Source organism: Cyclopterus lumpus, chromosome 12 (assembly GCF_009769545.1).
Source record: "Cyclopterus lumpus isolate fCycLum1 chromosome 12, fCycLum1.pri, whole genome shotgun sequence".
Lineage (NCBI taxonomy): Eukaryota > Metazoa > Chordata > Actinopteri > Perciformes > Cyclopteridae > Cyclopterus > Cyclopterus lumpus.
In genome coordinates this window covers 7,868,426-7,894,517 of record NC_046977.1, presented here as the reverse complement: position 1 = coordinate 7,894,517, position 26,092 = coordinate 7,868,426, and the positions used below count along the sequence as shown (strand labels likewise).

At 41.7% G+C, this 26,092-nt stretch overlaps 2 protein-coding genes across 5 annotated transcripts in view; both read right to left on the bottom strand.

The window, feature by feature from the left end:
* eng (endoglin) overlaps nucleotides 1–15,345 on the bottom strand; it is a 36,399-nt gene extending 21,054 nt beyond the window's left edge. Inside the window, exons 1-3 of one of the 3 annotated variants that reach the window (XM_034547603.1) lie at nucleotides 15,245–15,345; nucleotides 13,997–14,186; nucleotides 168–310 (exon numbers count right to left, since the gene is read on the bottom strand). In XM_034547603.1, coding sequence (XP_034403494.1) covers nucleotides 168–310; nucleotides 13,997–14,054 — 201 coding nt within the window. In that variant the 5' untranslated portion in view covers nucleotides 14,055–14,186; nucleotides 15,245–15,345. Of the gene's footprint in view, nucleotides 1–167; nucleotides 311–13,996; nucleotides 14,187–14,499; nucleotides 14,579–15,244 lie in introns of those variants that run through there. The other 2 variants (XM_034547602.1, XM_034547605.1) reach the window with 2 other exon arrangements.
* A 5,296-nt stretch (nucleotides 15,346–20,641) lies between these two features.
* On the bottom strand, nucleotides 20,642–26,018 carry ak1 (adenylate kinase 1). Of its 2 annotated transcripts, XM_034547563.1 has the most exons (8): nucleotides 25,847–26,018; nucleotides 24,776–24,822; nucleotides 22,633–22,670; nucleotides 21,742–21,777; nucleotides 21,463–21,626; nucleotides 21,097–21,213; nucleotides 20,814–21,005; nucleotides 20,642–20,728 (listed from the first exon to the last, which is right to left on the bottom strand). In XM_034547563.1, exons 3-8 carry the CDS (start codon nucleotides 22,637–22,639, stop codon nucleotides 20,663–20,665), a joined length of 582 nt encoding a protein of 193 aa, XP_034403454.1. In that variant the 5' UTR covers nucleotides 22,640–22,670; nucleotides 24,776–24,822; nucleotides 25,847–26,018; the 3' UTR covers nucleotides 20,642–20,662. The 2 variants fall into 2 exon arrangements, with proteins under 2 accessions (XP_034403454.1, XP_034403453.1); XM_034547562.1 differs by lacking the exon at nucleotides 24,776–24,822 and having other exon boundaries at nucleotides 25,847–26,017.
* Nucleotides 26,019–26,092: the final 74 nt, after the last annotated feature.

Sequence of the window (26,092 nt, the reverse complement as noted above, 5' to 3'; positions counted from 1 at the left end):
GTCATCTGGTCTACAGAGCAGGTTTTGTTTTTGCCTACTGAATTTAAAAAATGTAACACCCATTATAATATAGCTATTTTACTAGCATAGCATCTAACATTTTTCACTTCTTTACATGTATATAATTAGCACTCAGCACCTCATTTGTACAACCTTGACATGCTTACCGTGGCGACAAAGTTCAGGTTAAGGATGTGGACCTCTGCCTTGTCCTCTCTGATGAAGCTGGTCCAACAGCCAATTTGAATCTCACTCCCGTAAACCCACGGGTTGGCGTTAACCTCCATTGGATCGCACGTCTGACTTGAGGCTGAAAGAAATCAAATACAATTGGTTAAGCAGCGTCTGCCACATATAATCAGGTTCCACGAAATAATCTCTTGCCTCCAACATTAATACGCGTTCCACTTCCGCATTATCCAGTCCTGTGTGTCAAATGCCAAGCAGTGCGAAATTATGACTCTATCCACTACACAAACCTGCCATATTTGGACATGGAGACAGCACCCGAATCAAGACCATTATTTAAAAGATAGATACACAAAGCAATGTAACAGATTCCTTGTCAGAAAGAGGCTACATTTGTTATTGGTCATACTGAAAGCTTTGTCCTGGTCTCAGAGTATGGATGTTAAATGTGTGGGTAGGACTACATTGTTTAAGAACGAATCTGCCGGTTTGCGTTTATCAGGCGTGTCAGGATACCGGTCTGCAGTCATTCATCAAGCCGGCTCACTCTGCTCTCTGCTGTGCGCCTGCTGTTTAACCTGGGCATCCGTGTCTCTGGAAGCTGAATTAATTGAGCCGAGGCTGCGCGGTCATGGATGAGGTTGGGTATAAATGCCTGGTGTTTGACCTGTGCTGTGCTGTGTGTGTGTGTGTGTGTGTGTGTCCTGTTTTGTGCATAAAGTGAGTACGCATGTGCACATGCTCCCTCGAACAGGTACAACATATTCTATGTCTTTCTTCGAGAAGAACGGGGGAGAATACAGTGTCGATTAGAGATGGGATGGTCTGACTGGGGCATTATGGGAGTCCTTTGGCATTGTAGCCTTGGTGGGAACCAGAATGGCTGCCATAGTTTCAATCTGGATTGACCCGTCAGGACGAGGCCTTAAAGCCACCCAACTTCACGATGGAGTCGATCAGTCAGCACTACTCTGTCCTGCGCCTAAGCATTGGATAAGCATATCTTCAGTAAGATGAATACAAGCAATATATGTCTAAACATCCACTATGCATGAGTCAATCACTTCCAAAACAGCTGCTGCTGAAGCATAAAAGCGAGCAAGACTGATAGCATAACAGATAGAACTAATTTAGTAAGCAAATGCTGCATGACATAGCGCTCCACTGACTTCCATGATGTATTTGGAATGTTAACCCAGCGAGCCTCAATCCCTCAGAGAGGCGATGTGGAGCAAGTGAGATGAGAAGGAAACGGGAATCGAGGGGAAAGGGTGAAAAGGAAATTGCAACGTTCAGAGGCTCAACAGGATGTGCCTTATTTAGAAGCAGCACTAATCAAAGACCCTGGTTGAGGCAGAGTCATCACCAGCGTTGGAGGAGAATGGTTGGAGATAGAAATTAAAATGGGACAGAAAGTGATAAATGTAATGAAAAACAGTAAGAATAGAGGATGCTAGAACGCGTTACATAATCAACTCTTTCTCCTGTTGTTTGTTGCACGCACATTGAACTGATATTGGCAGCATAGACTTTATTTGTTCCATCCACGTATTTGTTCATAACATCACTGATAGGAAAAGAGTTGCTGATGAGATATCATATTAATTTGATCACATTATGTCGATTTTAGAAAAATTATACATCTTTTGTTTGTGTCCCATTCAAATTGTATATTGTTCCTATTTTCTGAGGGAGTAATGCATCATACCACAGCTTTTTCTTGCATCATTCCTGGAACAACTTCTTCCCCGTTTCTTAGTCCGCTCAGCTTTGAACTGCAGCTTTTCTAGCAAATCGAGATGGAGAGCCATCCATGTTCATTCGCAATCTCTTTTTCCCTCCCTCACCCTAGAGGTCAAGGCTGGTTTCCTGTTGTTCTGGCCCTGTGTGTTAATGTCTGTTGCTCCATATCCACAAAGTTATTTCTCTCTTGTTCTGCTGTGACAGAGTCAACAGCCCATGACTGTCGCCCAAATGGTCTTGGTATAAATCACACTGACTGCGTGAGGCTGTGCGCGTGAGTGTGTCTGTGTGTCTGTGTGCGTACGTGCATGCATGCGACACTGGTCAATTTTTTTTTTTACAAGTCACCATAGGATATGAAGAACATTAATTTTGCCATCTTGACCCCGGAAATGCCGATGGCTTCGCTAAGCGGTTTGCTGGTAAATGAGGTATAGAAGAACCATTCCATTCCCTGTCCTCGTCGTCGTCTACTTATACCAGTCCCCCCCCCCCCCCCCCCCCCCCCCCCCCCCCCCCCCCCCCCCCCCCCCCTCAGTTTCCCATTCCATGAGAAGACATGTTTATGAATGTTGATGATTTCCATTTAGATGTTAGGTATGAGGGGGAGATGTGAGTGGGAAACCATTAGGGAGCATTAGGGAAGACAGGAAATAGCCTCATTTCATGAAAAGTGCCTATAATCACATTTGACCTTAAATTTGCTTTAATTCTTGATGCAAATTTCATTAAATAGGTATCAATGAATGTGTCTGCCTGAATAGACGGCTGACAATTAACATGATAACAACACTATGGTGCCAAATTAACATACCTAATGTCTATTAAACACATTTAACTGCAAACATTATCATAGCAAACTGATCGAATGCATATAAGATTAAGACCAACGAGTGTGCAGCCAAAATCTATGATGGCCAATTGGCTGATTGGATTTTGGCGAAAGCAGATTTTGTTAAACTGCGCCAATATCTGTGAGCGAGGAACCACTTAAAATATGATGCACTTTAAAATGCCCTCAGCATTCCCCTGGTTGTCTGCAGCACTCTGGGGGCCACAACTAACAAGAATAGATTAAAACAAAAACTCCCATCTAGTAGCTTCACACGTACAGGGCCTCACTGCTCCCTGTTTCCCAACCCTCCAGGGTATTCCAGAAGAAGATAGGAGACTAGTTCACAAATAACCGACATCCGTTTTCCATGTGTTCAATTGTGCAGAATACCAAGACATCACCTCTCCTGTGACCATGTTGGGGCATCTCAGGGCCAGCTTGACATGAACTTGCCTTGTCTGAAGGCTGACTTTGTTAAGTTGAGCTCAACAAGCTGCGTTGCGTCAGGTTGCTGTACGTCGTGAGTTGCAGTTGTACTTCATCAGCTTTAACTTTAGTCTGGCCAGTTGGAGTTGACGCTGTGCTTCAGACACATACTGTGTGTTGTGAAGTGTGCTGAAGGCAGAAGGGCCACTGTTGTCAGAGAGGTTGAGCTCCACGGCTGGCTTCGCTATTTTAAGGCGATAGTTTTTGTGTCTGGTCTATTTTCTATGCTTGCTTTGGGGAAAATCTGGGCAGAAAACACTGATAAACTATATTTACCAGAAAATGATAAATGAAACTGCCGTTTGTCAATGTGTTTTTTTAATTAAATACATTCCACATATTTTTCAGTTGTGTCAAACCGGATGAGAAGACACACGTACAAGCAGACAGAGAGGCAGAGTGAGAGAGAGAGAGAGATTAGCTCTATAGAAAACAACAGAGGAGCAGAAACGCTTGTTGATTGGTGTGGAGAAATGCACTTCTGGTGTGAACAGCCGGGCTACTCCTTGCAATTAACTTTAATTAATTACGATTGACTTGGCACGGCGCTTCCACGTCTATTGTGAACCTGCGAGTAAAGTGGAACTTACACAGATACAGTGAAGACCAGTCTAGGTCTGAGCCTGACAAGTTGAGCTTGACATGGCCGTAACATTTGATGATTGCTGTATGAATTATGGTTATTCCCTTCGTGGGCTGGACAGAGTCTATAGAAAGATGTATAGATTGCAACTAGCCTGACCAACAACATCACAGTTAAGGAGTGTCCATGTGTGCATAAAAGCGTTATCTACATCGTCTCAAGATTTAAATTAAAGCATCACAATTTAATTAAAACAACCTTTTTACAGGGGACCAACCTGAACCTCCTAAATCAAGTTTCACTTCCTACATAATTATGCAGAGCTCAACATAGCTGCACCGGGGCCAGTGGCTGTACTATGGGCGTTACTGGAGACTTTGAGCAGACTTACCATTATTAGGTGTCAAAGTAGCCCTGAATAGTATTACTTCCTTTAAGTCCCTAAAAGCACCTGACACATATACACCATTCTGCTGGTATGCAAAACTTCTTTAAAACACTTTTGAGGAACACAATGACTCACTGACAATCCAAATCAAACCAAGTAGTGTTCTTGAATGCTAAAAAGAACATGTATATTTCCAAGTGGGGTGGACCAAATTACATTATATTGTTATAATTGCTCTGGGAAATGAGATGTCGTAATGTGGGCGCTCATTGAGGCATTAGGGTAGCATTCAACACATTGTGGCACACTATGTTAACATTATGGTGATTAGGAAAGAAATCAATCTGTTTTAACCCATCCAACCAAACTGGAATGTGGTTCCACTTACTGTGAGTGGAGAGAAAGTGGAGAGATGCGAGTAGGAAAAACTAGAGTGGCTACGAGTGGAGTGGTAAATCGTAAATGGACTTGCATTTGTGATGACAGAACGCCTTAAGAGAGGAGATTACATTGTTGTCACTCCACTCATTTGCATGGGCACCATTTCACCACACGAGCAACTTGTATATGAAAAAACGTGAATAAATAACATTAAATCATTTAGAGGTCATGCTGTATTTCTTGGAAACGGCACACTGTGGCTCCTGACTGTCTAAAACGTTTGCACAAAAAAAGAAGAAGAAGCACCAACATGAGGCACAGTTCATTTTTCATTGGAACTGTATATCTGACTAGATTATTATCACTTCTTGTTTTGAACATATTCAAGAGTGTCAGCGTCTCAGCAGAAATACAATTGACCTCATCTAAATGTAGAAATCAATGAACTATGGTAATAGGGGTGATAACCAGAGAGAAAAAGAAGTCTCTTCTTGAAAAAAATACATTTTCCAAAATGAAAAAAAATGGATGTGGTGGAAATGGTGGACATGGTTTGTTGTTAGTGCTACTGGCAGTGTGTTGTTTCTGTTCGCCAGCCACTTCTGCCTGTAAATGAAAGATCTGTCTGCCTGTGTGTAACACCGTTGGATCAACTCTGAGTCTTCGCGCTGTGCCGACATTACAGAGTACTGACAGGCAGTGGCGTGGCCTTGAATTTCTATCGCAACTAAATGTTGATTTAGATTCAAGGGATTGAGTACCTGCGGCCCAACAACGAGCTGGCTTTCCACTTACCTCGGGGCCAGCAAGCAGACAGACTTGATTTCATGCCCTGTCTTTCCTGCCTTCCCTGATTGTAAGTCACTGTGTAAAAGTGCGCCAGCTACTTGAGAGTATAGATGCAAAAGGAGGACTAATAGTACTTGAGGCTACAGTGCATGGCTTGGAGGGGGCTGGGGCAGACAACGTCAAGACCAACTGTCTCCCTTGGTCCCTCGGGGTAGGGTAAACTGTTTGTGTCCAGGGTCGGTGGTGATGGGGAGAAGGGAGGGAGGGGTCAGCGGTCCTATCAGAGTTTGTCGGAGAGGGAAAGGGGAGCTCCAAGGCCACACACACACACACACACACACCTATTGTCCCGGCGTTTCCGCAACTGCAGATCGAGGCCTGACCATCCACAGGAAGGTAAACAACCCCTTATCAGTGCTCTGCAGGGGCCTGCACTGTCCCCTGGCCTCTCACCCCTGCATACTACACATTACACACTCCATACCGCACACACACACAAACACACACACACATGCTTCCTTAGCATCTCACCTCCCTCTCCTAAGTCCAGAAATTATATCTCCAAAAAATGTGCTGATTAGTCTCGTCAGTATAATGGCAAAATACTTTGTGTGTGTGCCAGGAGCCTGCATCCAGTGTTTGCTGGAGGATGTGATAGCGGGTCTGGAGACAGCCTGTCTTCACACTCGCTCTGTTTACACCTCTGGGAGCCATTCGTCCGTTGTCTCATCGTTGTCGGAAGCCGGCGGAACAACAAGTCCGACGGTGGCGTATGGAAGGTCTATGGCTCACTTCCTCCGTTGTTCACTCACTCACTTTAAGCCTTGTCTGCTGCTAGTAATTAGGCATTCCTTATTCTTTGACACGGACACATCCGATCGTATGGATCGGATGCGTCTGCGGCAGCTGCAGACGTGAAATATATGCCATCATTTTTCTGTTGATTCTCCAATATGCTCTCAGGTGTCCTGTTATATTCCAGACACCATCAGTTACCGTGAAGAGCAAGTCTTTTCCATTCACTTATATAGTTAGTCGCCCTCCCACACCCCACCACCAATACAGCGAAAGAGCACAAGCAAAACACAATTAATCACCTGAGTGTTAATTGGTGGATAGACAGACTAATTTAGCAAGTTTCATGCTAACTGCGTGCAACCAGAGCAGATTGAAGCTTTGGAGATTCATTGCACAGTGGTTGCCCCCAATCATTCAAGATTGATGTAGCTTTGCACAACATATGCTTCATTGAGAACCAACAGAGATTAGCTCGTTTTTCTTGACTGATCTTTGCCAGAAAATATTAATGTTTTCCGATACGAGGGTGGCATAGTAATGAAGGCTCTGTCATTTTTTTTTTACATATTGAAAGTGAGGGATGTCAAAAGTACAATCCATGATCCTACGGTAAACAAAAGAATAAGAACTACAAACTTCTAAAACGCAATATACATGACCAGAGTGGCTATCACTGACATACATATGACATATCACACCGGACATGTAAAAAGAAGCACATCTCTTTTGTATTTTTTTATATTTTGGTCACAAAAATGATATTCTGCCTCAAAGAACATAAAGGTTTTGAATTATTTTAGCAAGATCTCAGACGCCTTCAAGTTTATTATATAATTTTCACTGTATAACTTATGTAAGTGTCTGAACCGGGGAGAGTTGTTAAAGTGTAACTTTATTCCCTCTAGCGTCTGTGAAAAGATTAAGTATCCAGACTTTGACTGTAGGATTTGTTGTAGTTACAGTATATGAGCAGATTAAAATAATCTGTCAGATGTCTCGAGGCTTTTGCTTTGAGTCACATATAGTCACAACATGTATATTACAGAAATATGTGCATGTGACAAAATTCAGTGTCCAAATCCCGTGAGGATTCTTTCCCTCACAGCAAACACGCACACACAAGCTCTCTAAATACAGATTGACCGGTGGCACCTGAATCAACAGGAAAACTACCCACCCAGTGCTTGAATCAAGAGGCCATTATAGATGGCTGACCACTTGAGGAATCAGGGTATGCAGAAATATGGTATACTCTCTCACGAAAATGTACTTAGTACAACAAAATTGTACTAGCATGCTCTAAAATGCTATTTTGGGATTTGCCAGAATGTCCTTTAGGCCAAAAGAAAAGGTTAAAAGCAAAGGCCCCTCCGTTCGTGCAAAAACATGACATGAAGCACTTGAGCTGACATTTTAGCTGAGAACATTTTGTTCATAGCTGTGCAGGAACAGATTTAGAGGCTGATTCTGCCCAGCATAACAGTACCCTCGTTAATTAAAATCACTGGTGAATAAAGTTTTCGTGAAATGAAGACATATGATATAAAATGCAAGCCCCCCCCCCCCCCCCCCCCCCATCGACATCGGAAGACTTCCGAACTTTGTGAAATGTTGACTTTAAGTCATAGGTGAGACAGCTGAGCCATCAAGAGTTTTCTGTCCAGGTACATTTCCTGTGTTTGTGCAAACCCCAGGGTTGACCATGGGTAGACAGACCGAGAGATAAGAGTAGATATTGCCATGCCTTATCTGGACAGACAGCCGGCATGTTGATATGAAGAAGTGGTCGCCATGCTGTCGAGGCATTTATCTCGCCCACCACTAATGAGCCATTCAGTGGTCATGCCACTGCATGAAGAAAAGCGTCGGGCCAGAGGGCGCAAGATCTTGTAGTCACACGGTAACACAGCAAAAAGCCATACAGATCTATAATGATGAGCATTATAGATTTCTAACCTTGTCATACATACTAAACTCTTTCTGTGCTTAAATTATTTAAAAGCAGGCATGACTATTAAAGCAATACAGGAGCGCCATTTAGAATAAGAGGGAGCCAGTCATCTAACAGACAGTAGAGTTAGACCAGACACTAAATACAGTATAAAAGGATTATTGTTTTCAGCTTTTTAATTTTTTATATGAATAAAATGATACATAAATAATGAATGTTTAATAATCAATATTAACTAAAACAAATATTAAAATGTATATAGTATAATAATAATGAACAAGCAGGGTTAATTATGTGTATCAGATTTTTTTTTTTAAATACTGAAAAATATGTCACTTACATAAAATACCATTCAATTGTGTTTTGGTCTTTTTTTCATCCCACAAATAACATTACTTGTATGCCCCCATTGCATGCTAGAACAATCTTGAGTAACAGTCAAGTGTTCGCTGGTGAAAATCCTGCTGGAACAAACAGCAGAGAGGAACAAAGCCTTAGTGAGGCTCTCTTTGCACTGCATGTTCAAACAGAGGAAAAGCAAGGCAGTCAGAAATGGATTGTTATTTGGGAGGGGCATAACATTCGAGGAGATTGAAATCGGTCTGAGGCAGCGACAAGTGGTCGCGTCTCCCTGCCACCCAGTCTGACGGCAGGCAGCGCTGGCTCACTATAGTAAAACGGGGGAAGTGGACTGTTTTGACTTTCAACGCCATATTTAACATGACTTTTTTTTTCTTCTTTTTTCTTCTCCTACTCCAGTATTGCACGCCTTCCGAGAAACGTCCGTCATCGTTTTTTAAATCCAACATACCTCGTTTCTGTCACACATATGTAGGTTGTTTAGTATTTTTCTGCATCGTTCGTCAAACAACTTAAGTCTTTTATTTCCACTTTTCCTAACGTCATTTAACTGGGTCTCCATATCTCCTAGTCTTTATCTCTGTCTTGTCCTTTTTCCTATCTGTGTTTTTTTAAATCCCCTAGCTACTTTCCCCACATCTTTCGTCTGAACCACTTATCTTCTCTTTGACAGTCGCATAAATTTGACCCCCCACTCCCTTACTGTCTCCATGAATCAGTCTTTATGAATTCTGTTATCTCTTTTTTTCCGTTCGTCTGTCTCGCTCCCTTTCCCTCTTCATGATTCATTTTCAGACGGCCCTCCCTCCTTCTCCAGCCGCTCGCTAATTACTTTTGTGCTTTTCCTTTAGCCCGTGGAGGGAGACTCTGGGGTAGGCAGAAATGCAGCAGGAGGTCTGATGGTTAACATCGTGATGCCTGGGCTCCCACTGGGAAAGTTGCTGCAGAAAAGGGGCATATTCAACACTACTTCCTGACCAGGAAACGCGGAGCACACAGCGGATAAAATCACAAAATACAAAGACTTCAGTCAGATGCATAGATAATTGTTTGTTTCCAACCGCTACAGGGAGCTTAAGTGGTTATTGTGCTTGCAATTCTAAAACGGAAATATACAACTAACTCTTATGTAATAAGCAGCTAGGGCAGACAGACTCTAAGAACTTCCTTCCACTTCTTGATGTCCTTAAAAAGATATGTGTAAGATATGAACATCATTTTAGTTTAAAACATTAAAAAAAACAGAAAGTGAAATGGCAACAGGATTTACACAATGTCTATATTGTGCTGCAGAGTTATCGACTGGAATGAGCATGCAGACAAGCTAGCCCCGGGCCGTCCTGTCTTGTAATACCACTTGTACCTGTAGAGGCGATAGTGAGTCACCGTAGTGTTGCGTCCGCCTCCAGTCCAACATGAGAGGACGGAGAAATAGAGCTGAGAGGGTACAGCACCCGGTTATGGCGTCATAAAGGGTTATTTTCAGTTTTGTAAGACATGGGTGCGTACCAGTCAAAGAAGCTGTGCTAGAAGACCCTTTTGAGATGGCACTAGTAGTCGGAATATAGCCTCTACTCCCTATTTTAATCGTTATATTTTAACCCTCAACTTTATGCATGACAAATATTAAATCTCAGCAATTACCCTCAAGTGGCGTGTAAAAATGATGAACATTGCCTCGTCTGAGACTATAACATAGCCAAATTAAATACATTCTTTAAATGCTTTGAAACAACACCGAGTGTTGCAGCTGCCTAGCAGCAGTGCACAAAAAAAATGAAATAAACAAGATTAACAAAAGACTAAAGTCCAAATAAAACAGGCACAGTTTGGAGCCTGGGAGAAAAGAGCCTTGAGCATGTTTTATCATAAGCATGGAGGGATAATTAATTTAACTATTTCAAAGGCATCACCACCTATCTTGGCACAAACAAATACCACAGTTTAATGAGGAAAGGGATTTAGACAAATTGTGGTACCATAGGCGCACAGAGATAAACCCGTAGGCTGGACCATGAAGGGCTTTCGAAACAAACGGCTACATTTTAAACACAATTAACCTCCCGGGGAGGCAGTGTAGTGAAACTAAGGCTGCTGTGATGTTGTCTGTTTTATTGGTGCCTGTCCAGAGATTATTGATGAGCTGTAGACAAGAAAGAGAGGCCTCACTGATCCCAGCATATCAGGGATTTTAATAATCAAGGTGTAAGGTGAAAGCAAGGATGAGCTTTTCTAGGTTTAAAAGAAATAAGGCTGTAGGCGATTTTATAAATAATCCAGAGCTGATGAAAAACAGGATCTCATGTAAATTTCCAGGGAAGAATTAAGAGCTGTGTCTGGGTTCTTCTGCCTGTGGTTTGTGATGGGCGGACAGAAAAGGAGTGTTGGAACTTAAAAAGTTGATCTGGTGGACGACTCAACATGGAACATTTTCAAATTGAAGCAGAAACGTCCATAGCCATAGAAGTTTTCTATCACGCACAATAAATTACTAATTGCTCCAATAGTGTTTCAACTGCACAGCACCAATTCCTTCATTAATTGGCCATTAAACACATTTCTCCAAAAATACATAAACGCATGACGCCAGAACACAGGCCAGCGGGCTGCTCTGAGGAAGAATTAAAGTTCCAGTTTCAGGAAATGAAGCAGATAAAAAGGTATGACTTATATATATATATATATATATATATATATATATATATATATATACCTTGCCAAGTGACCCAGTAAAGCCAGAGGATAATGTCTGAGTCTGAGATATATGTTATGTATCTAGGATATCTGTTATGCATCTAGGGTATCTGTTATCTATCTAGGATATATACAGATACAGCAGATATGTGTTCAGGTTTCTGAAATTATGAGCGCAGTAGCTGCAGTACATTGAAACCGTGTTTCAGACATCACAAAAGGATTTAATAAGCCTGATAACAAGGATCTGACAGAGGAAATAAAGCTGAAGCTCAAGAAAGACACCATACCAATGCATGCAACTGGCCAAGAGAGACATGGGATTTGTTGCAGACTGCAGGCTATTTTTTTTAATTTACTTTCACTTTTTCTGTATTCACTTCTTCTTTTGAGAAACTTTCACATCGTGTCTGCTCCCACACGGATTCACAACTGGCGAGGATGCTATTAAATAAACAAACCTCAAATCTCAGTGAATTTTGCAGCACCTTACTCAGTCTGGGAGCGTGCAAATTTGATTTGGTATCCTCTTCGCTGTAGTGAGTCACACCTGATGTTTGTGCATCATTTGTTCAACCACAACAATAGTGCTAAGCCCATGAGACAACGTCAGAGAAACTGACAAATTAATGTGACAATAGTGGATAATATGATGACAAATATACAATGCCCGAGATAGAGGGACGTATATTAACGCTTCGACATTCAGTGCACGGGGTCAGAGTTGAGTAGCCTGCTGTCTGAGAACAGGGTCACGGCTCCCTATGGCTCTTCTTCTAAAGATGATGTTGCCCAGAAAGAATTAAGAAAAAAAAGGAAGAGAAGAAAAGGAAAATCCTTAGAACCTCTTTTGAGAAATTAATCAAATCATTTTGAATACAGGTCTATTTGTCGCAGGCAATTAAGGCTACGCTGAACATCTCCTTCAATTCTCCACCGGCAGACAGGGAGACGCTCCGTGAGGTCAACTCTCAACAGGTCTGCCAGTTGGCCAAAAACATACCTCTGTATCCTTGCCATCAGCACCTCATGTTGAAGGGGTGTTCAACACTCGTGGCAATATTGTGATTTGACATACAGGTCAGCACTGAAGACAGATTCAGCAAACGGGCATGTTTCTTCTGGCACATGATCATAACAGTGATGTATGCCTGCGAGAGCCAATTTGCCACTCCTAAAAGCTGGAAGTTGGAAACGCCAGTTTACTTTTCTGGTGTATGTTTATAAGCACGGGGTGTGAAGAAAGGTTATTTGGCACTGAAGTGCTTGTTCCAGCTTCAAGTGCATTATTGGGAAGTGAATGCGGACAACTTTATTTTGCTGACAGTTCACCTCTATAAATACTCTCAACAATTTTTTTAAAAATCTGCTTAGAACAGAGTGTATATATTTGTTCATACTTTTTTAAATCACAATTGGCACTCAGATAATGATGCAGTTTGTCTAAAACTATAGTATAAGATTGATGAGGTTGAAAAGACCAGTTAATCTCTAATATAATTCTACAATCTATTCCACCTAAAAAAAATATATATTTTACAAAATACGTTATATATATAATTATATTAAATGCATTGCACAAAAAGGTAATAATCAAATAAATTAATTAGCATTGTTTTATTTATTGAAGCCACGTGACCACCTCAGATGCCAGATTACTGCAGGGGAGTGAGACCTAAACACCCCAAAGCCGCAGCGCAGAGCACTGTTCAGAGATTATGGCCTGAGGGCACAGGGATAGTTTCTGATCTTTTTGCCACTTTATAGGGATTACAGGTTTGGATTCGATATGGATAGCCACAGGCAGCCAGTAGAGGGAGTGTTAGATGGGGGCCAACAGAGGAGGAGCATATGAAACGTGTAAGGGCCCCCACGTTTCCCTGTCCCTTGTGCCTGGGCTGCATTTCAATAAAATATTCTTCATTACATTACATTACATGTCATTTAGCTGACGCTTTTATCCAAAGCGACTTACAATAAGTGCATTAAACCATGAGTCCAAACTCAGAACAACAAGAATCAAGCAAGTACAATTTCTTCAATAATGTTAAACTACAGAGTACTATCAGTAAGTGCCATTTAAGTGCTACTAAAGTGCTAAACAACAAAGTGCTATCGGTAAGGGACATTTAAGTGCTACTAGAGTGCTACTACGGCTCTACCCTCCCTATTCAAGGTATAGTCGAAAAAGATGTGTTTTTAGTTTGCGACGGAACATGTAGAGACTTTCTGCTTTCCTGATGTCAATGGGGAGCTCGTTCCACCAATGAGGAGCCAGCACAGCAAACAGTCGTGATTTTGTTCATCACTGAAACCTGAACAACTACACAAACAACAAGATCAATCAGAGGTTTAATATTCTGAGTACCATATGTAGTTGCATGGTTTTTGAGTCATCGGATTTATTTCCCTACTATCAAAAATATTATAATCTCTCTCTAATCTCTGAGCTGTTGTAAGGATAAACCATCATTCAAACCAAATGACTTTTTTTTGCACATAACCTCTCTCTACAGATTGGTACTAAAATTCATATATAGCGTGCAAGACAACAACAACAAAAAAAGAGTGAAATAATAGTTTTCCGTATGAAATTATGTAAGAACACAGGACAAGATTAATATCTGACTTTGAATTTTGGCTCAACGGAAATATGCTCTGGAGGCTCAATAGCCACTAAGCCCAGTGGCCTGTGGTCTGCTGTCTGAGGTTGTACCCTTTTCAATAGATGCACGTTTTAAAACCCAGTGACAAAAGATCTAAATGCTGAAAGCCCTGAATAACAGCTGGTACACTTACCAGAGGCTGCAACCGTGATGCACAGAAGAAGTGCAAATCGCGTCACGTGACCCTCCATCTTATGTTAAGTTGATGTTGGTAGAAGCTGAGGTCTGGGTCTCTGGGGGCGTGAAGCTTCTCGGGCTGAAGAGTCCTCTTCTGGTGGCGGAGCAGCAGTGACTGTGGCGGCGGAAGAGCAGACAAGTCCAGTCTTTAAAAAAAGGCAGAAAGGCCAGGTGGAAAAAGAGGCTGGGAGTCAATGAGGACATGTGATGGAGTTGATAAGGATGTGACCAGCTGCCAATCAATCGTAGGCCATGTCACTTTCCTGGAAAGTAATCAGTGTAATCGTGTAAGCAAATCTATCTCCTGTTATCCAACACTCATATATTCCAATGTGGGCATAAGTATTGAACATTAATATAAAAAGTGAAGTTTACCATCAATAATACATTGTATTAATGTCGTGCAAACAAAGCACAGGACATTGGTCATTTATAAAAAAAAAACTATTCATCACTGACAGTGGAGGAAGTGCGTCTTAAATGTTTGAAATTCCTTCAGTGAGATGACAGGATGTCTGTCCCCCCACGACCCCCCGAGACAACCCCACAATAATTGTGGTCGCCTTCCTGGTGCACAATGCCGGCCTGAACCCGAGGGTTATCTGGTGGTCAGTGACTTCTGGCGCACTGTTTCAGGAAGCACGACGGCATCGCTTTCTTTAAATAATATCACAATGCCTAGATCAGATAAGGAGGAGACTGCTCTTGTTGTATGATTCATATGGAGGGAAAGGAAGAGCCTGTGTAAACTGTGTATGCACTTCCAAAGGAAAACAGTCGCGTTATTTTCCGCACACTTCTTTCTCCCTCTTTAACGCTCTTTAACGCGCAACATCATCACTTAAAAAAAAAAAGTACTTTACGAAGCCATAAATAGACTTAACTGGTGAAACGAAACAAAACGAGCGCAGCAATAAACACGTAATAACGACAAAGGATTGAATGAATGAAGCGCGACAGTAATATGACGCATCGGCCTTTTTTTGGCCATAACTCCCTTGTTTTCATAAATCTAATACTAAGCGCTTCCTCCCGTTATTCGAGCTCCCGCTGATCATTGCAAGACAGACACAACACGGACTGGTGGAGGGTTGAGGAAAGAGCATGGCTACATTGCTGCCCCCTAGGCCGGAAATGCACATCCCTGTGGCAATAAGAGAGAGAGAGAGAGACTTAAAGCAAAGTTATGAACCACCAAACTTACTTTTTCGGCTCGTGGGCGCTTTGTTGAATAAAGTAGCTGCTTTATAATCCACGGGCGAGGATGTGGCCGATGTAGAGATGTCAGGACTTTCCTAACTTTGAGCTGCCTGGGCGGTGCAGATTTACTTTTGTACCCCTCCCACACCGGCCCTTTTTTTTTTCTCCCTTTCTTCTTTTCCCAGTAACATTCGGGCTACTGCCCCTGTCTTTGCATTGTCTTGTCTGGTCAACACAGAATCTGTTAAACATATAGCTTTGAATCTCAAAGTTATTATTGTGACATTTTATTTTATATTAAACAGCAGCCCTGGGTTCTTTTACTCTTCAGGGAGGCTATAGTAGCCGTTCAATATATATTATTTTTTTTCTTTTGTTTTCATAATCTCCAGCACTCACGGTGATATTGCTAGATTATTTTTTTATTTTTTTTTAAATAAAAAAAGTCTACATTCATTTACACCAACACAATGCTATGTAACACCTCTTTGTGTTATATTGAGGCAACACACAAAGTGCTGCCTCAATATCAATCTCGAAGAGTTTGCACCATATGGTGATAAGCGGGGTTGCCTTATTGCGCATGTGTTTTTTGGATCACACGTTTCAGAGATACAAACAGTGTGCACCGCTTGTGATTTTGTTCCCAGTACGTCGCCACAGACACCCAGTTTGTAGTACCGTAAATGCAAAAGGCCATCGGCTCAATCCCCATTGGGTCACCTCATTCTTTCAATAGATAGGGACTTTACAGACACTCTTACTTTAAAATGTGTTACATTTAAAAACGCAGAGTATATCTCCACACAGCTCTCAACATGGCAACGGCCTTTGTTTTCACTGTTAGCACCGGTTAATGTTGCTAACAGTGAAAACAAAGGCAACAGCGCTGACACATTGTTTACCTGAGGGGTGATCGGAGCTCAGCTGAGAGCGACTTCTAGCAGTAGTGCTTCTTTAAATCGGCGGCATACCGAAAGCCATCTACTGTGGATTATACACAGGGGACTCATACGACCTTCTTTTAATACAATTACATAAGGACATGACTTATTAATTAGTCATAACATTATAATGTGTCATCAAACCGTTTCCAACAGAACATAAGTCACTATTAGTAATATCCTAACATTGTTGTCACAGATGTTTTGTTATATTCATTCTACCTGTAGTGAGAGAAAATGCCCATGTAAAGTAATACTGTTGTGGTCAGGCTAGACAAATACAATAACAAAGCAATACATGCCGTAACAGAGATGTTCCCATAGGTACAGATAGCTGTTTTAGTTACATACTGTAAAATATTAAACCCATTATATTTTTTACAACGAGTCCCATTTAAGTCTTATGTAAACGTGTCTTTCACAGAAGACCTTCCACACTCACACAGGTGTTTTCAGTTATTCTGATTAGTGGAGAAGAGGTCCAATCAACCCAAATAAGTGAAATCACCTGTGTGGCTGCACGTGTTGAGATTAGTGTATTTACTTTGAAATCACTAAACGTTAATGGTATGTGTACTGATCTGAACCAACAACCCCTCACTGATAGCAGATTTTGACATTTTTGTTTCATATCATATGCTGTCTCCATATATTACATCAAATAATTGTTATCTTTATTATTGTTTGATTTATCCTGACAAAACGTAAAAATGAGAACACACATTAAAATGTCTTGGAAGGAGCAGCATTTTATATACAGTACCACACACCACTGGTACTTTGTGAGGATAAATTGAGTGGAACAAAGAGTAGACATAACATCCTTTCTGTACCGAACAGACTCAGAGGAGTCATCATCCTGTAAAATCAACTCTCCACACAATGTCTATTGGCAGAAGGAGTAAGAGAGAAGAAAAACAAACGTATGGACTACACTTCAACAATGCCACAAAAGCCTTTATAATAATAACAAAACTGCTGTAGCAAACTAAATTGATCAAACAGAAACTTTCCTTCTCTCTCTCTCTGATTTTGCTCCACATGTGTGTGTCATGTGTTGTACCAGCAACACTGGCACCGAGCTCTCTCTCCATCAACTTCCATTCTAAAGTTAGTTCAAAGTCAGGTTGTTTTTAGCTACATGTTTTCTTCATCCTGATATTTGAAGGGGGGGGGGGGAAAAAAAAGTTGAAAGGAGTCTTTGAAGTCTTCTTTGCTATGTATGGAATTTGTGATTCCGGAAGAAACTGTCTCTGGACATCACAGGAACAAAGTGCAGTTGCGGGACGAAACAAAAACAGCTCGTTACAGATTTAGTGAAATATGTTAAATCACGAAGGTGCAAAGTAATGGTCAACATTGTCACAGCTGGTGCCATATGGCTCTAATCGGATCTCTGTATCGGCCTCGTCAACCAGGACACAATGTAATCTCACCAAAAAATCAATATGTTTTTGGAGCAGACATTTGAAAAGGTCTCCAATGTATAAATACCCACTTTAATTAAGCACTAAACTGCTCAAATTTAGCAAATAATTCACATGTACAGGATATATCTGCCACAATCATTTCACATTGATTTTAATGGGCACTCGAACTGTCGACAGTCAACAGGCTTAATCTAGTTAATCTATGATTGCATATCATGAGTGCCTAACGACTAATTTGTCCAATTTACATGTAAGAGTGCTAAAATCCCATGGTGCATTGCAACAGTTAGACTGTACATAGAGTTTTCTGAGACTACTTGATGTTCTGCTTATTGACTCTGTGAACTTGCCTTGACCTCATTCCTTCAGGCAGCACGAACAAATAAATGCACATGGGATACTACTCTAAGTAGAGACAAATTGTACTGCGTGTTACTTAAATGATTGCAATCCCCTAATAGTCGACATGACTTGTATTAAGATGCTGGGGCATATGTCACAGTTGGCAAGCGTTCAAGGTATTCGAGGTACTTCATTACATCTGAGGTTGACACATCCACAGTAGCACTCTCTTTCACTGGCTTCCCTTTTTATAGTGGAGCCTACCCTCAACTCTCCACCCCCACCCATGAGTAGTGTTTCAATAACAGGAAACAATCGGCCGTCGTCTTTCATCACAGGTTGACGTCGGTTCCCGCACGGTGCCACTGGGTCTCAGTGGTGCCAGCCAGTCAGCCCTCCGCAGTCTACAGCGGCGGCGGGAGAGAGAATAAAGTGTATGTGCCAGCTTACTCGCTTCCTTATCGTCCTCCAAGGGGGTGATCTGACGCATTCCCTTGCAGCGGCAATATCCGAGACTGAACCTGGATGATGAACAGACGCCTGTCAGCCTCACAAAGTAACTTAGATCTACATTGTCATAAGGCAGCTAATTGGCAGGGCCTGAGAAATATCCCATCTTTCCACGAAACTAAAAGCAGCCAGCCATCCGTTAAGTGACTCGACCTGGTTAATTTTACATTGGAGACACAACTTTGCATGTAATTAATTGTCTGTGACAGTCTAAAAAGGGATTATTTTCTCCATCCGGCCCTGTTTCAAGCTGTGAAGATCCCCGTGCCACCCATGGATGGATAGCTCACTGGTAGCCCAGATGATACCCATGAGATACTCCGTAACCAGGTTACATTAGGCTACCAGCCATTCCTATTCTGTTGGCACACTCCTTTTACAGCAGAAACAAATGTGCATATGTTATGTAACCAGACAACATGTTTGATCTGCCTCGTGCCACAGTAATTATGTCAGACTCTGCAGCTAGAATAAGTATATTTTTTAGGTTAATCTGATCTACCTTCGAAGCCTCTCACAGAAGGTTATGTTTGCACATTTGCTTATCAACACGTATTTCAAAGATTTAACCATTAACTCGAAAAGGTAGATGAAAAATGTACAAATCTATCTATTGGTAGATTATTCCATTACAAAAGTGCTGTCTAACCGGTGCTGTATACCCGGTGCTGTCTACCCGGTGCTGTCTACCCGGTGCTGTCTAACCGGTGCTGTCTAACCGGTGCTGTCTGGCCTGACTAAGAACGCATCGGCTCATGGGTTTCCTCTCTCTCCCACGTTCGCAGACTTGCGTCTCTTTCTTTCTCTCTCTGCTACGTGACCGCCATGGCCTTTCTTCCCCTTTTGTTTTCGTACCTTTATTAGGTAAAAGCTGCATTCCTAGCATGCAAGCAGTATCCTCAATGGCTTTATGAAAGTGCTCACAGACGCCTTTTCTTGATTGACTTTCCGATGGACACATCCTGTCCCCCTTCAGAAGCTGTCTTCCTCTTCCTCATCCCCACAGCGCAGCCATGCTCAGAGCTCTCCTTGGAGGGTACTCCGGATACCTGTTGCAGTGTTTGCTTGGCTAGCTGGAAGTGTGTGTGTGTGTGTGTGTGTGTGTGTGTGTGTGTGTGTGTGTGTGTGTGTGTGTGTGTGTGTGTGTGTGAGAGAGAGGAAGGTGATAGGTAAAGGAAGACATGTTGGTCATCACAGGCTCAAAGGAAAGGTTATAATAACAGGAGTGCACTGTGGCCGTAGCAGCGTGTCCTGCATCCTGTTGTGTCTCCGTGCTCCAGCACCTTGACCATATTGTCTGAATGCTTTCTCCTCTTCAGCCGTGATGTGTCTGTGTTTGTGTACGTGTTTGTCCAGGATGACTCATCCTGTTAGTCGGCCTGCAGTCGAATAGTGTAGTGATATAGATTGCATGTCATTGGAAATTGCACAGTTGAAGCTAATAAACTAATTCAAATAGCATAGTTTTTTTCCATATACTTTAATTTTCTTTTTTCTTTTTTATACATACACCACTTTATACACCACCATGTTACATGAGTGCATCTTGATGGAAAAAAATATATATATATATATATATATATTTCTGTGCTTTAAATATAGTTATAAATGAATTAATAGAAAATGATGTGTGAATATGATGATGAGTCATTTGAAAGTTCTGTGGATGTACATGTATACAGTTTGCTCACAGTGGGTGATCTCTGCTATTGTTGAATGGCACAATCATAAAGGGCTGTATTATTTCCCCATGAACTCTGGACTTTATAGAGTTAATTTAAGATTAAGGAAATAAGATTGTGTAAAGTGCAGGTTTTCCCCCGAGCGGGGTGCCTAAAAGGTGAGGAGATGGTTGACACCTCCTGTATACATGTCACTTGGATGCATCCACGTACGTGTTTAGCACAGAACAGAATCAATACTTATCAATACTTATAGAAAGACACAAATGGATTTCCCGATGCTGCTTCAAGCAGATCAATTCCTACAATTTTGTAGAATCCTCCTGCTAGAGTCGGAGCCGAGTTAAGGCATATTTGATCTTTAACGACCTTTTATTCTCTTTTTTCTTTTCACCAATAAGAGTGATTAGGGTATGGAATTCATGTTCATGTTATGTCCTGATGAAATTTCTACTGATACAATTTAAAAAAATTTAAAAAACAACAACCAGACTCATCTAGTTATCTTGCTTTACTACAGCGCATCAATAGCCTTGGACACTTGGTTGAAGACCTCATCCACTGGGAGCTCAGAGTCAACCTATTGGATAAATAGAACACATGTTAGATTTTGCAAACAAATCACATTACATTAATAAAATTAATTCAGGAGCAGGCATATGCACCTTCCTGACAATGCCGCGGCTCTCGTAGAAGGTGATGACCGGCTCAGTTGCTTTGTAATACAGGTCCAGGCGCTTCTTGATGGTCTCCTCGTTGTCATCAGAACGTCCGCTGGTCTCGCCGCGCTTCAAGAGCCTCTTGACCATCGTCTCTCCTTTGGCATCCACGTACAGCAGCAGGCAGGGTTTGCCGATCTGCAGAATCAAAGGTAGTTTGCGTTTTTCATTGTTCTGCGGGGATGAACTATAGAACAAAAAAAAACCTCATGCCCTCTCCTCGGCCCACCTTCTTCTCAAACTCCTCGCCCTGCTTCACCTCACGGGGGTAGCCATCAATAAGGTAGCCCTTGGACACATCAGCCTTGGCGATCATGGCATCCTTAATCATGTCCAGGACCGTGTCCTGAAAAGAGACATTATGAACGACCGTCGCAATAATATGGCTCTTCCGATAGAAAATACACTCAGTTGCTAGTTTATCATACCCCATTAATATCAATGAGGGTAGGCTAAATAACAAACTCTCTGTATGATACACAGCAACACAAACTACATCCTCCAAGATGATCCTAAATCACATTGACTAACACAGTTTCAAGAAAGACTGAACATTATAAACTTTGTGAGTGTTGTATTTAATCATATGTCTGACCAGGGGCACCAGCTCTCCCTTCTGCATGATGGCCTGGAGCTGCTTGCCCCTCTCAGAGCCAGAAGCCACCTCAGCGCGGAGCAGGTCCCCGGAGGACAGGTGGGTGTAGCCGTACTTTGCCACTACCTTCTCACACTGGGTGCCCTTTCCAGAGCCAGGCCCACCTGAAGAAGACAGACACAAAGCATTGGCATAGCACAAAGGAGACAGTTGTATTTTAGCAGGATTTCAAAGTGTTTTATTGCTAAATGAGACAAAATGCCGCTTTAATTTACTCACCCACAACAAAGATGATTTTAGCATCTTTAATTTTGTCTGAAATGAGCACATACAAAAAACAGAATTATGAGTCCATACAATACATGTGAGATGGCAAAGTTTTCACAAACAAAATTCACGAATAAAAGAGTGTTGTAACAAACCATCTCGACAGTCAAAGGTGGAGGAAAGGCCTTCCCTTGAATCAGCAGTACACATTTTGAATTGCTACACAGTGTTGGTCTGGTCCACGAGTCTGTTGTGAGCTTGTGTAGGTTTGGGCAAACTACTCAAACAGTGTTGCCATGGCAACTGTTGTCCCGTGATAATGGTATTAAGTCAGGTTCACAGGGAACAGGGAAAGTATGAGTTCTAAATTAAACAAATGTGCAGAAAATGAAGAAAAACTAACTCTTAACTGTATCGTATGATAATGTATAGGTTGTTATATAATCATTATAATTATAACATATTGTGTTATTAATTAAATGCTTTGTCATAACAATCTTAATTTTTTTCAAGGAAAACCATATATAAGTGCAGTATGTAAACAAATTATGTAAAATGTGGCGACTGTGGTTCAGTGGTTAGCATGTCTGTCTTTCAATCAGGGGGTTGGCAGTTCAATCCCCGCCCTAGTCGATGTGTCCTTGAGCAAGACACTTAACCCTGAATTGTTCCCTGTAGCTGTGTCTACAGTGTATGAATGTAACATGATTGTAATTTGCTTTGGATAAATAAGCATCAGCTAAATGACATGTAATAAAATGCAAGAGCTCCACTGTAAACTCAAAATCCACCATCAGAGGGCAGTAGAGTCCAAGAGAACGTAACACGTCTGCTTCTGCTTTATGTTAACTCAGTGCATCATTAATCATCATCAATCAATCTCCTGCATGATATATTAATTACCTGCCATTTTGTTGTGTTAGATGAGTATTTTCCTCCAACTAAAAAGAAAAAGGACAAAGAAGAGCAAATAAGGTCACCGCAGCAGACATTTGTTTAAAGGCAGACGATCTTATAACATTTTCATTTTATTCAGAGTCTATTGCTGTCGAGATTAAATAACATTCTGTATTTTGTGAAAAGCTCAGGGACTGTGTCACAAATTCAGAAAAGGCTATTGAAACCTTGTTGATTATGTTTTTTATCATTTAATACTTTATCAAATATCAACTTTGGTCTCTCTAAATCAATTGCATCTTTTTTTCCATTGTAAATCTTTTGTATTTTGTACCATGTAATACTAAAACACGAACACACAAGACCCACTTTCAGGTCTCACTGTTCTTCTGACAAACACATAAAAACATATGCAGAAGTAGCTGGTAATAGTTTTAGTGTTGGCGGTTATGTTCTTGTTGGCGTTCACCTATAAATAAAAATAGACTATGCATTGACCCAAATACTTCAAAGATGAGTAATGGGAGCTGTTAATAATTATTTTATTTATAGAGACTTAACGATGTGGCCTCACTTAACTTATACGTATGGAGCACAATATAAGTGGCTTTTCCAATGGGTCTCGTTACTGATAAAATGCTCCCGTCCCTCAACATTTGATTGAGACAAGAAATGCCTATTCATTCTGTACTAAATATATATCTAAAGAAGACAACAGCCGTGTGGTTTCCTGTTCACACTTCTCTGCTTGATGACTTAAAGAGAAGAATGAGGAAGGAGAAGACTAAAGGAGTCACTGGTGCTGTCATGTGTAAATAGATACCTTCACTAAACGCTAGCCTGTGTCATTGATAATGAGTGTGTTTGAAAGAACTGCCTTTAAATAACTCAACAGGTGGTGCCTATATGCCAAAATAAGCAACCGAGTGTTGCTCACTATTAAGAAGTTCTACAGGCCAAACCTGTACATTTGAAGTATACTGTATATGGGTTATATCCTAGGCCTAGCTATATTATGTGCATCTATTATTAGGTTACAGGGATATTCACCTTTCCGTATACACATTCCAGTTTTGCCAACTGGTTACTTAAATATAACGTACGTTCATGGTGTAACCTGAGGAGTTGCTGGATGGAGTTTTATGAAACCAGATATTTGACACTCGGGGCAAAAAGAACTGGCTTCTTAGGTTACGTGGTCCAGCTTGGATTTAAGTATTTTGGCCTGGTCATCAGCAAGGAAAGAACATCCTGCACACAGATTACAAATATCTTTAGAGGTGCAGTATTAAACTTTTTGAGTATTATTGTGGGATTTTAGACTTATGTCTTGGTGGGTTATTCTACACCCTGCATATTTTGCTGAGCTCGACATTACAGGAGATAAAAAACGGGGGAGTGTGACATTAGATTAGATTCGAGACTTGAATTTGACCTGGTGATAATGTTTGCTCACTCCCTCAAGCCTGCTATTTAAATAAATCTGTTACATGCCAGACTTTAAGGAATGCACGGTATTAGAAAGGCAACTTATTTCACCTCAGCTCGACTGCAGCCGAGGAATAATATTGTTATATATCACAATATGGACACACGTTTCCTGGTTCACCATGAAGCTATATTTCAGGAGAGTAATACACCAAATGCTACCAGCTTGTTTTCTGATTCTCACATGCAACCCTCCTCAGCACCGGTGCTGCTGCTGCTGCTGCTTCTCAGGTGTCTAGTTTTATGTCAGGGACCTTTAACCCTGTCGTCTGTAAATGTCACTCGGAGACTGTCATCTGAGTCAGCAGAGAGCCGGTTTGGGAATCCCACCCTGGCCTATTATGGTGCCATCTTGTGGGTCCCCTGCTTCTTTGGCATTTGAGAGGTGTTCTGGTTCTAATAGGATGCGAACAACAGTGCATGGCTCTCGGGAACGGTGTCTGTGTGAGAAATTGTGGCAGCGAAACGTTACATGTATTTTGTTTGAGCGTAATAGTGCTATTACATATGCCAACCGAGGCGTCACTGCATCAGTATCGGTACTGGAGATCGATATGGCGAATCGTTTGGACTGGACTTCCTCATTTTGTGGACGAAGCCCTGTGAATGTGCTGCAGGATTAGATCCATATTGTTTCCCTTGACGTTTATGAATCTCTTACCGCATAGATAATGTGGTATCCTGTGTGCTGTTAATACAGAATAATACCTGAAACATGGGAGAGACATTTGAACATGCAATGTTTGTAATTCAACCCTTGAATTAGAGATCCTGGACTCCCCACAACCCCCAACCCCCCCATGTTAGTCACCCGTCACACCCTCAAGTCTTATTACCGTTTTTTAGCATTTGGCCCTGCTAAAAAAAGACTCAGCTGTTAAGGGATAGCATGTCAACCGTTCTCAAAAAGCACATGGGAATAAAGCTTTCACCGACTGCCCGTAGAAGCAACAGGAGAGCAAACAAAGTAGCGAGCACATGATCTATTAGTACATTCCCTCTGTGTACCGTTAGGCACTCTGCAAATTAATAGAGCGTACTGTTCCTTTAAGGGAGAACAGGGGACCCTATGACGTCAGTGCAGTGGGAGATATTCCATTATGTTTGTGAAAAGGATGGAGCAAGATAATGTCTGTGTGAGCTGTGGCTGTTGTGGATGTGTTTGAGTTCCAAATGTTGGTTCATTGTAATGTGTGCCATCTACTGACAACAACCAATAGCACTCAGCCCCTAATCAATTGTTCATGACCGTTACTGGGGCAAGAACACTGGCTGTGGAATTACAAGGCTGGCTGCATGGAAACAGCCTGTAATGGGTGTAGGTGGAGGATAATGTGTGCATGGTATTGGAGTGAAGGCAAAACCATCAATCAATGAAATGTCTGGAGGAACAACACATGAGAACCGATGATGGTATTGCACACTTTTCAGCAAAAAACAATAATAGTGATGTCATTCATTGAGTGTCATCTCTGTAGAGCGTCGTGCTTTGGCACTGTGCAGAAATGCCTTATCCTCTTGACAATGTCCACCATTTTAAACAGCATGGCGAGCCAACGGGTTCTCTAGAAACCACATGACAGTTTACCATTACAGTTTCAGTTTGCCTTCAAACCGACCTGCCCACACTCTTTCTCTCTGACATCTCTCTATGTGTCACTCCCTCTCACAGTCAGACTCACTCCCTGGCATCGCATGCTTCCTCTATAGAGCCTTTGTCCTCTGTACTGACCTCTCGTTCGCGCTGTGGCTCTAGATCCCAGTGCAAGGGGCTGCCGTCCCTGGATCCCCGTGTGTGTGTGTGTTTGTGTGAGTGTGTGAGTGTGTGTGTGTGTGTATGCACAGTTCCTACTGCACGGCAGCCCTCCCTCCCCCTTGCTATGCCTTTTTATAGCTCAACTGAGCCTGCTCAGCTGGCGTTGCATTCTGGGTAAGAGGGAGGAAGCACACACATAAACGAACATGGATGTGAAAGAGG